The sequence below is a fragment of the Porites lutea genome, chromosome 3 (assembly GCF_958299795.1).
Source record: "Porites lutea chromosome 3, jaPorLute2.1, whole genome shotgun sequence".
In the NCBI taxonomy this organism is placed as follows: domain Eukaryota; kingdom Metazoa; phylum Cnidaria; class Anthozoa; order Scleractinia; family Poritidae; genus Porites; species Porites lutea.
The window spans coordinates 46,649,380-46,666,365 of record NC_133203.1 but is presented as its reverse complement, the minus strand read 5'-3'; the positions used below and the strand labels follow the sequence as shown (position 1 = coordinate 46,666,365).

General features: G+C 42.9%; 2 protein-coding genes across 2 annotated transcripts; both read left to right on the top strand.

Annotated features, from left to right (window-relative positions):
- The first annotated feature begins 630 nt into the window (after positions 1-630).
- Positions 631-7,947, top strand: LOC140931280 (uncharacterized). The gene has a single exon (XM_073381054.1). The coding sequence runs from the start codon at positions 1,038-1,040 to the stop codon at positions 7,587-7,589; it is 6,552 nt and encodes a 2,183-aa protein (XP_073237155.1). The 5' UTR covers positions 631-1,037; the 3' UTR covers positions 7,590-7,947.
- A 627-nt stretch (positions 7,948-8,574) lies between these two features.
- Positions 8,575-15,899, top strand: LOC140929829 (coiled-coil domain-containing protein 89-like). The gene is made up of 7 exons (XM_073379524.1): positions 8,575-8,916; positions 10,029-10,516; positions 11,448-11,545; positions 13,028-13,164; positions 13,931-14,013; positions 14,593-14,686; positions 15,594-15,899. The coding sequence occupies exons 1-7, from the start codon at positions 8,848-8,850 to the stop codon at positions 15,678-15,680; spliced, it is 1,056 nt and encodes a 351-aa protein (XP_073235625.1). The 5' UTR covers positions 8,575-8,847; the 3' UTR covers positions 15,681-15,899.
- Positions 15,900-16,986: the final 1,087 nt, after the last annotated feature.

Sequence of the window (16,986 nt, the reverse complement as noted above, 5' to 3'; positions counted from 1 at the left end):
TGGCATTTAGGCAGAATTTATGTTATCATTATCAGATTAGAGAGCAAACAAAAAAGTTTTTAAAATCATTCATTTTGAATTAGCATATTTCTCTTTCTTTCTTACTCATTTGGAATTGAAACAATAAATACATTCATAGACTCCGTAGTTCGCTCAAAAACCATACCCGATTCCAGACCAAATGGGCAAAGTGTATATCCGTGTTCAGACCAAAACGGCGCAAAAACCAAACCCGATGGGGCGGCACATCTATATGGCTTATATAAGGGAGTACCCCCCCCCCCCGGCCTACAAAAAGTGAGGTTTTACCTTTTCCATCCTTTTCTTGGAAAGTTCTTTCCATTTCAAAAAGCGCTTTTACCAGTTTAGCAAGCGTCGATTGAGCTGGTTCAAGTTTCCTCGTCTCGCAACGATTCTTCGTTATGTGACGATTAAATTCGTCGACGTTCGTGCATTGCCGGATTTTTGTGCATCAAGCTAAGGTTGCTTCAAGACTCTATTTATTACTATCTCCGATTCAAGAAAAACAACAGCATCTAGTTTTGAATTGAAGGACTGAATTGAATGACTGCGTATAAAATCCAACTAACAACTGATTTGAAGTCTATTGAAACCAAGATGATATTGTAACGCCTTCCCAGTTGTTTTGTTTAACACGTGACCCGGTCACGCGCATCCGGGTTTTCAGGTTTTTGTAAGCTCGACTAGGGAGCGGAGTGTTTTGGCAACGTCGCCCAACGCAGTTCTTTAGGCTTCGCACGAAGCATGTTGTAATAGCCATTACAGTCTTTGACGGTCCCTTCGGTCCGTTAACATCTTGTGAACCAGCATTAAACGGAACTAAGGATCTTGTTAGACGTTTTGGTCATTGTGGAGTGAACCTTTCAGAATTTCTGCAACGCATGTTGCCCTCGCGCCGCCTTCACCCAAAAGCGGTCGCTACAGTCAAAGACTCGTATTTACCTCAAGGAACTTTGAAGACTCCTGTTTAATCTGAGGAACTCTAACGAATTGTATTTACGCCGAGGAACTTTACCATGGATTCAGCAAAATTCGATGATAAACACGAGGATACCGGACTCGGGCTAACCTTCGTGTCGAGACCAGAGGAATTTCTCATCGAGAAGAGCGCGAAAAAACACACCTCAAGCCCAGCTCACGAAGAAATCGTCGACTCAACAAAGACTGAGGTTAGCTCATCTGTTATTTTACCGGATAATGTGTCTTTACGTCCAAAAATAGAGGAAATTTCATCGATTACAAACGCCGACATTATTGTCGATTCGAGTAACACTAGGCCCAGGACCCTCACGGCCAAAGGGCGGGAATACAAATGTGGCTTGAAGAGAAGCGCTGCGATAGATAACGACCGTCAGTTTCGCTCTAAATTAGACACTTTTAAAGAGCAAATCCTCTCAGGCAAAGATCCTAAGGAAATTAAAGAAAATATTTCAGCTTTGATCAAGGAGTTAGACATTGTCTTACAAAGTTTTGACCAATGGATAGAGCTATCAGATGATTCGGATGAAACTCATCAGGCCACAAGTAAACAAACTTATCTGCTTGACACATGGAAAGCAGTTCATGATACAGCCGTGAAAGAAATTGACAAATTACAAAATGATGCAGCCTCTATCACATCTCAAAGGTCCCACCGTTCACGAGTCTCGAAAGGGTCGGGATCAAGTAGAAGTTCTTGCAAGGAGACCCTGCTTGAATTTCGAGCTAAGAGAGCAGCCCTAGAAGAAACGTTGAAGTTTTCAGCAGTTATTGCCGAACAAAAACAGAAACTGGAACAGTTGAAAATACAAAAAGAACTTGGAGAAGTCACTGCACAAGAGCAAGTCTACCAAAAAGCAATGCAAGAAGAAAACTGTCTGCAGTCGCCTGCACTGCCGACAGAAACCTATGATCCAATTTCCACCTTTATTGCCAGCAATAATGCTGACGAATATACGTCTACACCGGGTGCGCCTGCTACAACGCCCTTTGGCACTAGAACACCAGTGACTAAAGTGACAGTGACGTCATCGTCCACACCACTTGACGTTGTATCTGTATCTTTGAATCAAGGCCCTCAAGGATCAACCAATCGAATCTCACACTCTACCACTGCAACCACCTTCAGCTTAAGAGGACAAGCTCCTCCAGTTTACACATCGCCTGCGTGTACTATGTCCCAAATTGGACTCACACCTCCAAGAGGTTTTTGCGGAAATTTTCCAGCGTTGGTACCATCGTCATATACAGCCTACTCCCCTGCACCCCAAGATTATTCAGTGCAACTAACTGACACCCTAGCCAAGATCAGTCAGCTACAACGCCTCCCTCAAGCCACACCAGATGTTTTTAAGGGTGATGAGACTGACAAGACTAAATTCTTCCTGTGGGAGAATTCTTTTGATAGTCTGATTGATTCAGCACCAGTGACAGCCCAACAGAAACTACACTTCTTGTACCAATATTTGGATGGCAAAGCCAAAAAAGTGGTAGAGCAGCTTCAGTACTTAGTGCAGAACCCTGAAAGTGCGTATCAACAAGCCCGCACAATCCTCAAGGAACGTTTTGGCCACCCAGCAATAATCAGTACCAGTTTTCAGAAGAAATTAACAACCTGGCCAAAGGTGGGACCGAACGATGCAGCAGCCTTAGAAGAATTCAGTGACTTCCTTCAACAGGTGAAGATTGCAAGCGAACACATTTTGAGTCTCCAAGTCCTTAATTACCCGTCACAGATTCAAAGTCTTGTCGAAAAGCTGCCATCGTGGTTCAAGCCCAAATGGTCTGATAAAGTGCTGAAACTTCAGAAGAAAGAAGGCAAGGACGCATTCCCTTCATTTGCAGACTTCGCTCAAGAAGTGCGTTACCACGCTGAGCGTGTCAACATACCTCAAATTGTTCAAGCTTCAGGTTCAAGTGGTACACCACAGACAGACCGTTTCAAACCTTTGAACCGCCAACCCCGCCTGCGTCCTCCAGCTGTTAATCTGACCTCCACTTCACCCCCCAGTAACAATGGCGAGACAAATGCTAATCACGAAGAACCAATAGAAATCTCCAATGTGCTTTCAACCCATGCTCAGCAACCGGACACTACCAAAGCTACTGCGGCTAACACGTATTGCTTCTATCACAAGATGAAGTCTCATAGCATGAACGATTGCGAACAGTTTCAGAAATTAGGATACGAAGAACGCAGAGATTTCCTAATGAAAAACAAAGTCTGTCTCAAGTGTGTTAATTCCAACAAACATGTTGCCAGAGACTGCGAACAAGACAGGCTAGATTGCAAGATATGTCGACAGAAACATGCCACTGTACTGCATGACCCATCCAGGCACAAAGTGATTAATGCCAGTGAAGCGAGGTCTGCTTGCTCACGAGTCTGCAACCAAGGGCATTCTGCTCGTTCATGCGCTAGAATAGTTCTCGTCGAAGTCTTCCATCAAGACAACCCTTCAGCAAGGATGCTGACCTATGCAGTTCTGGATGACCAGTCAACAGATGTCTTCATCACAGACACTCTTCTCGACCAGTTGCAGGTCAAAGGCCAGGAAGTTAACCTCAATATCAGTACGATTGCGGGCGTGAACACTGTGCGTACTCAGAAAGTAAACGGATTGCACATCAAGGACACAGACAGTCGACACAATTCTATTAAGATTCCGTTTGCATACTCACAAGAGAAAATTCCAGCTAGCCATCAGGACATCGCCACGCCTAACATTGCCCAACTCTGGCCGCACCTTAAGGAGATCGCCCACCACATCCACTATCATCCCGGAGTAGAGATAGGATTGTTAATCGGTCGTAACATCCCATCTGCCTTTCAGCCATTACACGTTATATACGGCAAAGACAATGAGCCGTGGGCTGAAGAGTACAAGTTCGGCTGGACGATCATCGGTCCAGTTTGTCTAGACAACCAACAAGACAGTACGGCTTGTGCAACAGTTAACCGCATCACCGTACGACGAGAAGATTCTCACAACCTCTTCAATGTTCCAACGAGCAACAGTTCCAGAGAAGAGGCCGTAGCCTCTTTCGCTTCCAAACATCAATCTAAGGATGTCACTACGCCCCAGCAGATAAGAGAAATGATGCAATTGGATTACAGTGAACTACATCATAGCCGAACCATCCGAGGCACTGAGAACACCGAGTCTGTCGAGGACAGACGTTTCAATGATCTTCTTACCACAAGCATCCATACAAATGAACTGGGCAATTGGGAAATGCCGCTACCACTGAGGACAGACAAGTTGAGTCTGCCGAACAACCGAGAACAATGCCTAAACAGGCTACTAGGCATAAAAAGAAAACTTCTCAAGAATGGCAAGGTTTTGAAGCAATATACTGAGTTCATGCAGAAAATGTTTAACAAGAACCACGCCAGTCTCGTCCCATCAGATCAACTCAAGACTGCCACAGGAAAGGTGTGGTACTTGCCTCATTTTGACATTTATCACCCCAAGAAACCTGACCAAATCAGAATCGTTTTCGACTGCAGTGCCATCTTCCACAACGAGTCTCTCAACAAACATCTGCTACAGGGCCCTGACATGATGAATGCCCTCGTTGGTGTGCTCTCGCGGTTTCGAAAGGAAGAGACAGCAGTGACATGCGACATTGAACAGATGTTTCATAGTTTTCACGTCAGCCCGGAACACAGAGACTTTCTACGATTTCTGTGGTTCAAGGATAACAACTTAGAGAGTCAAATCGTAGAGTACAGCATGAACGTCCACCTTTTCGGGGCAGTCTCCTCCCCAGGAGTTGCTAATTTCGGTCTCAGAATGACAGCAGAAGCCGGCAGAGAACAGTTTGGCAATGAGGCCGCAGACTTCTTGAAGAACGACTTCTACGTAGATGACGGGTTGAAATCTTTCGCCACACCAGCTAAAGCAATCAATGTCATCAAGAATACCCAAGCCATGTGCGCAGCAGTCAACCTACGCCTGCACAAGTTTGCCAGCAACAGTGAGACTGTGCTGGAAGCCTTACCTGCTGAAGATCGTTCCAAGGACTTGAAGGACCTCGATCTACGTCACGATGTCTTACCTGTCCAACGATCCTTAGGTACCTATTGGTGCATCCAGTCTGATACCATTGGATTTCGAATTGAGCTCAAGGACAAGCCTCTCACCCGTCGCGGAATTCTATCAACTGTGAGTTCAGTTTATGATCCGCTTGGTGTCATTGCACCTGTCATCTTAGTCGGAAAACAGTTGCTCCAAGAACTGTGCCGCGAAGGCATCGACTGGGACGACCCAGTTCCTGCCCACATCCGTTCACAATGGGAAAAATGGAGATCCGAACTACCTCTTGTGGAGACGATCAAGATAGCAAGGTGTCTCAAGCCACCTGATTTCGGCGAACCAGTTGCCGTGGAGTTACACAGCTTCTCCGATGCCAGCAACACAGGCCTCGGCCAGGTAACCTACCTACGTCTTGTAAACAGTTCAGGCCAAGTACATGTCAGCTTCCTGATGGGCAAAGCTAGGGTCGCGCCACTAAAGCCAATGTCAATTCCACGCCTTGAACTGACCGCCGCCGTGGTTGCTACTAACGTAGCCTCCATGCTCAGCCAAGAGCTTAACTACAGTAACCCAGTGAAATTGTTTTACACGGACTCTTCCGTCGTTCTAGGGTACATTCGAAATGACGCGAGACGCTTCCATACGTACGTCGGAAATCGTGTTCAACACATCCGCGACAGATCAAACCCACAGCAGTGGCATTACGTTAGCAGTCCGAACAACCCAGCTGATATCGCGTCAAGAGGTGCCACCACCAAAGAGCTTTCTGAACACGAACTATGGTTCAATGGCCCTGAATTCCTATGGGAAAGCGAAGTACCGGTGATCAGCCTAGACCAAGTTGCGGATCTACAACACGAAGACGTTGAAGTGAAGAAACCTAAGTCCACCGTCTGCATTTCAAGCCATGAAGAAACCAAAAGCGAGGAGAAGGAGAGCTCTCTCAGTATTCTAGAACCAGAACGCTTTCGCCATTCATCTTCCCTCATTCGCCTAAAGAGGAGCATTGTGCGCATCCAGAGAATGATAGAACAGAGACGCCCTAACAGGCAGTTCAACACAAGGCCCAACACCGGCCCCCCTTCAGTCGAAGAATTACGCTTAGCAGAAGAAGTAATTCTCAAGTCAGTTCAGTTCGAGCACTTCGGCAAGGAGATCCAAATCCTTCAAAATGCCAACCACCAAGATGGTATGTTCCAGGATCGCCACAGTGCTCATACCAGGAACGAAACGATCAAGAAGACAAGTTCTCTCTACAAACTGGACCCCTTCTTAGACAGCAAGGGAATCCTCAGAATTGGCGGACGACTCCTAAAAGCCGAATTAGATTATGGCATAAAACATCCGATCATATGTCCAAAGAAGAGTCACGTGACGAATCTCCTCATCCGACACTTTCACAGCAAAGAGCACCACCCAGGTTATGGGATGACCCACAACTCCATCAGGCAAGCAGGTTATTGGATTGTGAACGGTCGTTCTGTTGTCTCCCATCTCCTGTCAAGCTGTGCCATTTGCCACAAATTGCGCGGACGAGCACAAGTCCAAAAGATGGCAAATCTTCCTGAAGAACGTGTGACACAAGCACCGCCCTTTACCTACACGGGTATGGACGTTTTCGGCCCATGGTATATTAAGGAAGGCCGAAAGGAATTGAAACGTTGGGGCATCGTCTTCACGTGCCTCTCATCCCGGGCGATACACCTTGAAACCTTGAACACTATGGAAACAAGTTCATTCATTAACGCGCTCAGAAGATTCATCAACAGAAGAGGCAAAGTGCGCCAACTAAGATCAGATCAAGGAAGCAACTTCATCGGAGGAAGAAACGAGCTCAATGCAGAGGTGAACACTGACACAGTGAAGAACTTCCTATTAACACAAGAATGCGACTTCATCGAGTTCAAGATGAATTTCCCCAGCTCCTCACACATGGGAGGTGTGTGGGAACGCATGATACGAACAGTACGCTCCTCTCTATCTGGCCTCCTCGAAGATCAGTCAACGCAGCTAGACGACGAAGGGTTACGTACTCTCTTCACTGAAGCCGAAAACCTCGTGAACAGCCGCCCGCTGACCACCGACAGCTTGTCAGACCCACAAGCACCTGAGCCGATCACACCAAATCACTTGCTCACTCTGAAGACGAAGGCAGTACTACCTCCGCCTGGCAACTTCTCTCGACCAGATCTGTACACCAGAAAGAGATGGCGCAGAGTTCAATTCTTGGCTGACCAATTCTGGCTCCGATGGCAAAGAGAATATTGTCTACAGCAGCAAAAGCGTCAGAAGTGGAACAAGACCGTCCCTAACGTCCAAGTTGATGATATTGTTCTGATTTGCGAAGATTCTTCCCCAAGAAATGAATGGCCTCTCGCCAGAGTCACCCAAGTCTATCCCAGTGATGACGGACTCGTTCGCAAAGTCTCCCTCTTCTATACTGAATCCGGAAATAAGAAGCTTCTGGATAGACCCGTACACAAGTTAATCCTTGTTCATCGTCCGAAGGAAGAGACGACTGATGCAAGTTACAGAAGGAAACTTCGATAGACCGGAGTACGACCCCGTCGGGGAGCCAGCAGAAAGAATTACCCTCTTGAACACTAAGAACACTAAGTTTATTTTGACATTTATTTTATTGTTAAGTCATACATTTCACAATGTATGGGGGAGCCATGTAACGCCTTCCCAGTTGTTTTGTTTAACACGTGACCCGGTCACGCGCATCCGGGTTTTCAGGTTTTTGTAAGCTCGACTAGGGAGCGGAGTGTTTTGGCAACGTCGCCCAACGCAGTTCTTTAGGCTTCGCACGAAGCATGTTGTAATAGCCATTACAGTCTTTGACGGTCCCTTCGGTCCGTTAACATCTTGTGAACCAGCATTAAACGGAACTAAGGATCTTGTTAGACGTTTTGGTCATTGTGGAGTGAACCTTTCAGAATTTCTGCAACGCATGTTGCCCTCGCGCCGCCTTCACCCAAAAGCGGTCGCTACAGATATGTTTGCACATGTCAGTGGCACGTCATTCAATTTGTAAAGAGCAATAGTTTCAAGAGGATCCCATGTGGATTAAAAAAAATGTATGTCGTTTCTAGATTTTTCATTGGGAAAACTCCTGTCGGCATTTTAAGAAACGAGAAGGCGACGACAAAGGGAATGTAAAAACATATAAACAAACAAGCAACAGCAAACAAAGCCGGCTTCGCTTGAGCAAAAAACAAGGCAAAAACTCTGCGCATGGATCACACTTTTTTGTAAATTTCTTTGCCCATACGGCACAAGAGATTCGGTTAACCTCGGGTAAACGATAGAAATTTAAAACCAAAGCAAAAGAAATTTATAAAAGAATTAGGTTTCTGTGCTACTCTGGCGCATATGCATGAACAGCTGTTTATACTATATCGGATAGCTTCTCCCTTCGACTTGAAAGGCAATCCGGTTCAGTGTAAATCAAGCTATAACCTAGTGGTCTAAAACGCTCGGTCATCGCCAGAAAAGCGTGACCGTTGGGGGTCTGGGCACTACGAGGTTTCTCCTGGTGATGTGACTTTGTCATCAAACAACCGGCCATGATGAAGAAAACCAACAGGAGATTTGGAGTTTTTAAAGCTAAAGAACGTTTAAACCCGCTGTACTTCTTTTTTGGCAACCATTCCTTAACATTTATCTACTGAAAACTTGTTAGAACTTAAGATGTTTCGCTTGCATGATTCATGAAAAGCGCATTGACTTCATAGTTTTGGGCTGACTTGTTGATGTTTCATGAAAAAGTCAACTAGTACGACTTTAAACTCTAGGCTTAATTTATATGACTTCAAGCAGTGGATCTGGAGGAAAGTCTCCCAAAAAGCTTCGTGAAGTAGTCAATTCAAGCAAGGTAGGAAAAGTATCCATACTTCGTTTTACTGACCGAGCTTTGAATTGCTTTAAAAGAATTAATATTTTTTTGTTGCCGTTTGCATTGAAGCTAAAAAAGTTTATGTTGTGGTAAAAGGAAATATTGAATACAATGCAAGGCTGATCGGAAAGCTAAGAATGGTCAATACATCGCTTATTTTTATCCCGCCAGAGTGTCTTGGCAAGCGAAAGTATTCAGAGCTTATCATAGTGGTTAAAATCATATTCCAGGTTAAAATGTTTGAACCTACTAGGTTGAGTCTCAGTTTCCTTTTGTCTTCTAGCCCTTATTCATAAATAATTAGGGCTAGGAGACAAAGGAAATAGAAAATCAACCTAGTTTAAGAACTTTTAACCTGAATTTAATTTTGACCTGTAACATTTTACACCATAAATGTGAATTTTTCTAACATCTTTGTATGGTTTATGGGAGGGGTAGGACAGTTAATATGGGCTCAGATAGTTGTTGGGGTTTGACTTATTAAAGGGTGCTTATCAAGTCAGTACTGGTCGGCTGGACTAGTCAGCTTGGGGGCAGAATAAACCTTTATTCAAGGTTTTTTGCTGAAAATCCAACACTGTCGTGTGTAAGTTTTGTTTAGGAATATAATGATCAGGCCAGACAGTCTTTATAGTGGAATTCTCTTTTAGAGTGGACTGGCCTGGAAAACATGCTTTCAATGTTGCAAATCTCAGTTTCAGCAATTTTCATGCTAACTGACTGAAAACCAACCCAAAAAGGAGGTCCTCTTGGGAGGGGGTGGGGGTGGGGACGGTGGGGTACATATGTCCCTAGTCTGAATTTTAAACCTGTCGTTTCACATATTGAGGAGGAAGCCACGTTGCTGTTGGTATGTTACTATTGTATTTGTACTTTTCTTTGTTGCTGTCGCAGTTTCTACCCATCTTTGTGTCATTTTTTGCCATTTCTGTTGTCCTGTGTTGCTGTTTCAAGGCCATGTCGCTTGTCCACATTTTAGCCTAACAGGGCCTCAAAAAGGACCTTGTGCAATACTGTAACTAGATGAATAAAATAATACTTACAAATCAAGACTTACAGTAACCTTTGTTGAACTTTTCTTTTGTTTTTAGTATGAATGTATGGATGTCCCAGAAGAAATGAAAGCAAACTTGGAAAAGCTAAGGGCATTGTCAAAAGATGATTTAACAGAAAATGGACTGTTGCGTTCTCGTATTGATCAGCAGTGTGAACTTATATGCATTCTAAAGCAGCGTGCAGATGAATCTCTTAAAAGGTCCATGACACTGGAAGGTGAAAACACTGAAATTAAAAAACACAGGGATGAAATATTGACTGCTTTACACAATGAGACAAGAAAGTATTCTGTTTTGGAGAAGCGATTTGTTGTTCTAAATCAGAATCATGAGGAACTCATCAAAATCAAAGATGATTACAAAATAGAAAATGGAAAGCTGCGAATTGAAAATGACCGTCTCAAAAAGGAAAATGAAGACTTGTTTGGCAGCCTTGTGGCAGAACGTGACTTGCAGATCAAGCAACTTAGAGAGGAAGTGAAAACCTTCCAAGAGAAATACCAAGTTGCTACCACAAAAGAAAGGTTGGTAGGCAGTAACATCAATATAAATGTGGCTAGGAATAGAAGCAGATCTACTGTTTAGTATTTTAGAAACAATAATCTACCAATCAATCTACAGTCAAAGCTCTCCTTGCGACCACTCTAGTAAGTGACCAGCTCTAGTTATGACCACCTTTGTGAAACTGAACTGTGACTTAAACTTTGTAATGAAAAGCTCTTGCAAGTGACTGCTCTAGTTGGCGACTGTGACCACTTTTAGGGTTACCCGACCGGAATTTTCCTATGTTTGTAAGTTCTTGTAAGTGACCACTCAGAGTCTCAATCATACAAACCAACACTTGAATGAAACTGCACAGTGTGCTAATGGTTCATTGATAAAGATCTTGGGGTTATTTTGGTCTAACAAATTAGACGTAAAATTTAGCCGTGTCTATATTAGCTCAGCAAACATTACTTTCTTTTGTTTGTCTTTATGAATTATTAGTTTAAAAAATAATATGACTCTATGGGGTAGTTCGACAATTGCATGAGTCTGTGATGGAGGTCAGTGAATGCCCATTTTGACAGCTGTTAATAAATTGAATTGATATGCCCCAGGTTGAATATATAAATCTAAGTTATTGACAAATGTCACATTTTGCTCTCGCACAATTGAATTTAACTTAACCATGAGACTTACATTATTTTTTTTTTCTTTGTCATTTTATTTGTTTGTTTGTTTGTTTGTTGTTTAATTGCCTTAGTAATGCAACTTCGATTTTCCTTGATTGTTTAGAGCCTCAGTACTGGGAAAACTGTATGTGCTTATTTTTCTTACAATTAGTCCTATTTTCATCACTTTCACTGAGTTAAAATCAGAATGTCATCATGACAGAAAGAATTGTTTTGTCTGTTAGTCAAGAATTAGCTTTATTTAGTTCATTAATAGATGATGTATGTCTCCTCTAATTAGGGTGGCTCTGGAACATCTCTCGTCTCTTGAGAAGAAGTACCATGAGCAGGCTAATAAGCTTCAGAAAGAAATTGCAAATTTGCAGAAAAATGCAGAAGGTTAGTTATAAATTAACATGATTGTCACCATATTGGTTTAATTTCCACAACCTTTGTCTTACCTTTTTCCCCATGACTGTGTACATCTGGGTGGAGAGCATAACCTAATGGAGTAAACTTTCTTGCTTAGCAAAACAATGTGACAGCAAGGCTTAACCACAGCAGGATTAATAGCTCAGTGGGTATAGCCTGTTCCAGGCTCCGAGATAGTCGGGCTGGCAGAATTGAGAAAGCGCGAATAAGAAAAAAAAATAGGAGGAAACTTTTCCTTTTTTTCCCGCCCCGCCCCCATTTTCGCACGCCCTACACTCTCGCGTCTTCCCCACTATCTGTGAACCTGGAACAGGCTGAATGGGTAAAGCTCTTGACTGCAAAGCGGGATGTCATGGGTCCGATCTTCAGAGCTGAACCAATACTGGGTCTTAAAGGTGATGTTACACAAAACAATTCGCAACAACGATTTTTAGCACAACACAGCATTGCATCATTGTTGTAACGTTGTTTCAAATTGTTACAACATTGTTCCAACATTGCAATGCCGTATTGCGCTAAAAATCGTTGTCGCTAATTGTCCTGTGTAACATCACCTTAAATTAATAACTGAGAAATGAAGGTACTGCCTTTGCCCTACAAATGGCTAGCCCTCTCCAGATCTGGGTAGTGACATGTCATCAGTATGGAATTTCTGCACTCGTTTCTCAAACATCGTTTTGTGGGGAAACAAGGTGTGGCATCGCAAAATGTTGGCTGTTTTGTCTGACGAGACCGTCTTTCATGTGGCTCATATGACCATGTAAAACGGCAGTCCTGTCTCCAGTAGTAAACATAAAAATAGTATCCTCAATTAGTACTTTTGTGCTAAATACATTGACAGTTAAAAAAATGTTTTTTTATTACATTTTCTCTAACAATATTGTGCTAAAACATTTTGCTCATTACCCAGCACTATTGGTCATCTCGTCACTTTTTAAATTCTCAATGCTATCACATTTTAGTTTGGCACTTAACTAGTATTAGTGGTATTAGACACTCAAAGTGTATTTCCCCTTTTTTTTCTAAACCCGGACCTACAGATTCAAACTTCAAGGCACGAACTGTTCAGCCACCATGCTTCCTTATCAAGCATGCAAAAATATGGATGTTTAAGAAATAAGAACCTGCAAAACTTAAGCCTTCCGCACAAAAAATTATTTTGGCTTGTCACGCAATCCAATGCATTACGAAGCCCAAGGACGTCTGCATGGGAGGATAGTAGCCTGGGGCCAGGCTCTGCAGTTTAATGCTTTTTTATGCTGCTTCACTCAGTTTTTCTCCACACAGCAGAACCTAGTCCAATGCTAGGAGGCTAGCAAAAACTTCAGAGTTACATGTTACTCATTTAGGTCCGTGTTCAAAAATGCTGACAATTAAGAGGAGTGTTTTTGTCCCGATGCTTGAAAGTATGAACGTACAAATGATTTATTTGTTGCGTTTTACTCACAGAGCAGCATAAGCAAGCAGAAGAGAAGTACAGAATGTCTACTTCTGAAAAAGAAGAAAATAAAGCCAAAGAACTGGCACTGAAGAAGGAAAGAGATGAGTTTGCAACTCTTGCATTGGAAAGGGGAAAAGCTCTTGAAGTAAGTCAAGTCAGTTGTTATGCTTTTGAGAAGAAGCTGCACTTTGGTGCACAAGACTGTATGGTGTGCGCCAATAATGTAATTAGCTAATACTATTAATGGAAAATCTCGTTTGCTTTACAGGCTAGAAAAAAAAAAATTAGAACTCTATATTAACTCAATAATGCACCAGTAAGAATAATATTTTTACTTCTTTTTATGAATTGTCCAGTGACTTGGTTTCAGTTTCAGTTCATTGATTTGCCGGTAAAAAAAGTACAGTCATTCAATACATTGCAAAATAATAGTTAAACCGTAGGGGCTTATTACTGTGATCTCCCTCCGTAGCTTAAGACTATAAGGGACACAGGTAGGCTACTGTTTTGGGTGATGATTTATGAACACAAGAGTGGTGCTAAGAGAAGAGACAAGAGAGCGCTGCCTTCTAATTCTGAATCTCGAGTATACTCATTACTCCAATATGTGAGTGGAACAAGTTTCTTATTCAGTCAGCTTTAAAAGCGCAATGATTTGCCCTCGCTCTGGACACGTGCTAGCCTGTTCCAGGCTCTCAGATAGTGGGGAAGACGCGAAAGAAAAAGGCACGCGAAAAGTTGCCCAGTTTCCTCCCGTTTACTTTCCTCTTCGCTCTTTCTCAATTCAGCGGGCCGAACTATCTCGGAGCCTGGAACAGGCTAGACACGTGCTAAATGAGAATCCATCCAATCCCAGGATGCTCATTTTCACAAATATCTGTAAAACTGTATATGTTCTTCATACGTTGCAGGAAAAGCAAAGAGAAATCAAAGAACTTTGCCGTAAACTAGAAGAAGCTGAAAAATCTCTAAAAGAAACGGAGGATAAATTTGTGTAAGTGTTATTATTCTGGCTTGTGACGAAAATTATGTTAAGGAGTACAAAAAAAGAAACAATGAAACATCCCGTTTTCCCCTATGTAGATACTGAACAAGATAACCAAGAAACATGTAACAATCATAAGGCTCTTGATAAAATTTGTTAAATATATATGTGTCAGATCAAAAAATAGAAGCGACTTTCCCCTTTCTCTCTTTTCCCTTCCATTACTTCTCGCCTACAATCTGCGCTCTTTCCCGTCATCCTTCACCCGCACTTCTCTCTAGTCTCCAGCAACCCTCTTTAAAATCAGTGCTCCCCGCCAAGCCCTGGGTAACTGCCATGGAGAGGGCAGAGAATGATGTAGTAGAGTAACTTTTCGAAACTTTTCGGTATTTCTTTTCTCCATAGGTGGTGCTGAAACCGGGCGTAGCAAGTAATCCTTGCATTGCTGAGCAGCAAAGCCGCGATAAAAATAAAAACCACGTCCCCTTGCCCACCTTAACTTGTTTGCGCGCTCGACAAAACTGCCATGTGACGCAGGCTAATCTTTGTGTGTTTGTTTGACACCGTGTCATCTTTAAATTTCTGCAGGTCTGAACTTCAAAACATGTCAGTAAATGCTCAGGTTTTAAGATTAAAGAAGCGATTAGAAGATGCTGAGCGAAAACAAAAAGAAAGTGAAAAGGTACTTTTACATTTAGTGACTCGTACCAAAGCGGACACTTTAACAAGGAAAAGTGCCACAGGTCTACTTCATAGGGGATAGTAGCCTGCATGGCAGGCGCAAAAAGGGGAAGGGGAGGGGGGAGGGAGAAAGGGAAAAGGGAAGGGAGCTCCTCTCCCCAATCCTCCTCCCATTTTTCCCTTCCTCCCTATCCCCTACCCCCTACCCCTTTCGACGCCTGCTACGCAGGCTAAGGGGATAGAATCCAGCGCGAAGAAACTGTGTGTCCTTGCTCGACTAATTAACGTCTGTTATGCAGGCTTTATACTTGCTCTCAGTAAGCTTTATTTTGGATAGTCACAGTCGCTGAAATAGGGTTTCGTCCCGGACTCAAAAGCCTCTAAGCTTGGAGCCTCCTTCTATAGCATATTACTAACGGCGCTACACGAAAGTACTGCTCAGTAGCTTTTTATTGATTGATAACCATAGTTCAGGATTTCATAAACAGACTTGAAAGTTATACAGCATTATAAACAGTACCACCAGAAAGACATAACTGCTTAGTACGTATCCATTTAAAATGGCCACACCATAGCATTTTGGCGACATCCACGGATAGCGAACTATCTCGTATTATAAACAGTAGGTGGTACCAAGGACTTAAAACACCTTCATCTAGCCTACTTAACATTACCATAGGAAATTAAGTACTACTTAATAACCTTCATTCAAATGCTCACACTTTAGGGTTTTCTCCACAGACTAAAAAGTGGTTAGGCTGCGCGCAAGTTTCCTCTTGCTTGGCTATCGTAAACTTTCAGCAAAAAGATTTTACGTCTAACATGTAATGATGCCCCGCTGCTCGACTCTAAAGGAGCATTGTACAGTACGGAATCATACTTATCCTCTGCGTTTTTTTTTTTTACAGGAATATGATGCTTACAAGAGGCACATGTCGACCTTGCTGGGAAAAGAGAAAGAACTGAATAATAAACTCCGAATTTTGATTGGTTAAAGAGCATGGACATTACAATTCCCTTAACCTCCTGTTTTATCAGCGTCAGAGTGGCCCGACGTTGCAAAAAAGTGCGCAGCTCAGGACTTGGAACTTCAAAAAGAAAAGTTTTATCAATATAAGATTTATATGATTATTTTGTTCCTTCACAGTCATAGATTGAAATTGAGTACAAACTTTGATGCAAGCAGTATAATAAAAATTCCAAATTTGTGAGTGTTATGGAGTCTTTCTTATAACGTAAATCTGTTGCTCCTCGTTAAAAGTTTCGCAAAATCATCGATGGCAGTTGCGTATGGAGCAGGGAATTAATCACTAGCATATTAATGGCTAATATAAAGCAAAGTATCAAATGCTAATCTCGTATTTGGCGTATGGTCTAACTTAATATTTTATTTGGGTGTAACAACTGAATTAAAGAAGCTGATTTTGAACTCCATTCTCGAGAGATCAGAAGTGGAAAAAGTAACGAATCTCTGGCTTTTAAATACCTAAAAATTTCTACTAGCGTTTTCTAAATATCTACCTTTCAGAAGCAACTGGCAGTATTTCTTTATAACTCGATAACGCCAAACGAAATTGTCGGCCTTTATGGCCGTGGTTACCTAATAAACGACTGGCCCCGGTTGTTCAAAAGTTGGATAGCGCTATCCACTGGATAAATCACTATCCAGTGGATAAGTACGAGGGATATCGATTGCGCTATCCACTGGATAGAAATTTATCCAGTGGATAGTGTTATCCATCTTTTGAACAACTGGTCCCTGGTTTGTCCCTAGTACTAGGATTCCGGGACTAGGATCTTCCTAGCGAAAGCAGTTACATGGTGCTAGGATCTTCCTAGCCTGTTCCAGGGTCCGCCGAATTGAGAAAGCGCAGCAAGCGTGCCTTTTTCTTTCGCGTCTTCCCCACTATCTGAGAGCCTGGAACAGGCTATAGGATCTTCCTAGTATTAGGATATTACTACCTCTCAGCCAGAGGGATCCTAGCACTAGGACATTTTTAGTGCTGGGGACAAATACAAACCTTTGCATGTAAACTGAATAAGGATGATCCGCCTTCTAGGATCTTCCTTCCTCCAGGTAAACAGCCACCTTAGCCTGTTCCAGGAGAGTGGCGCGAAATGGAGAGCGGACGACAGAGAAAGAGGGACTACCCCCACCCCCTCGCTGCGTTCCGATGCTCACCTTTGCGCCGTACTATCAAGAGACTATAAAGGGGACAGAGAGGACATCGCCCATACACACCCTATTCCATAGGTAATTCGTCTCGAGTTATTTTTAGAATCGGGATAAAGTTACCTCGC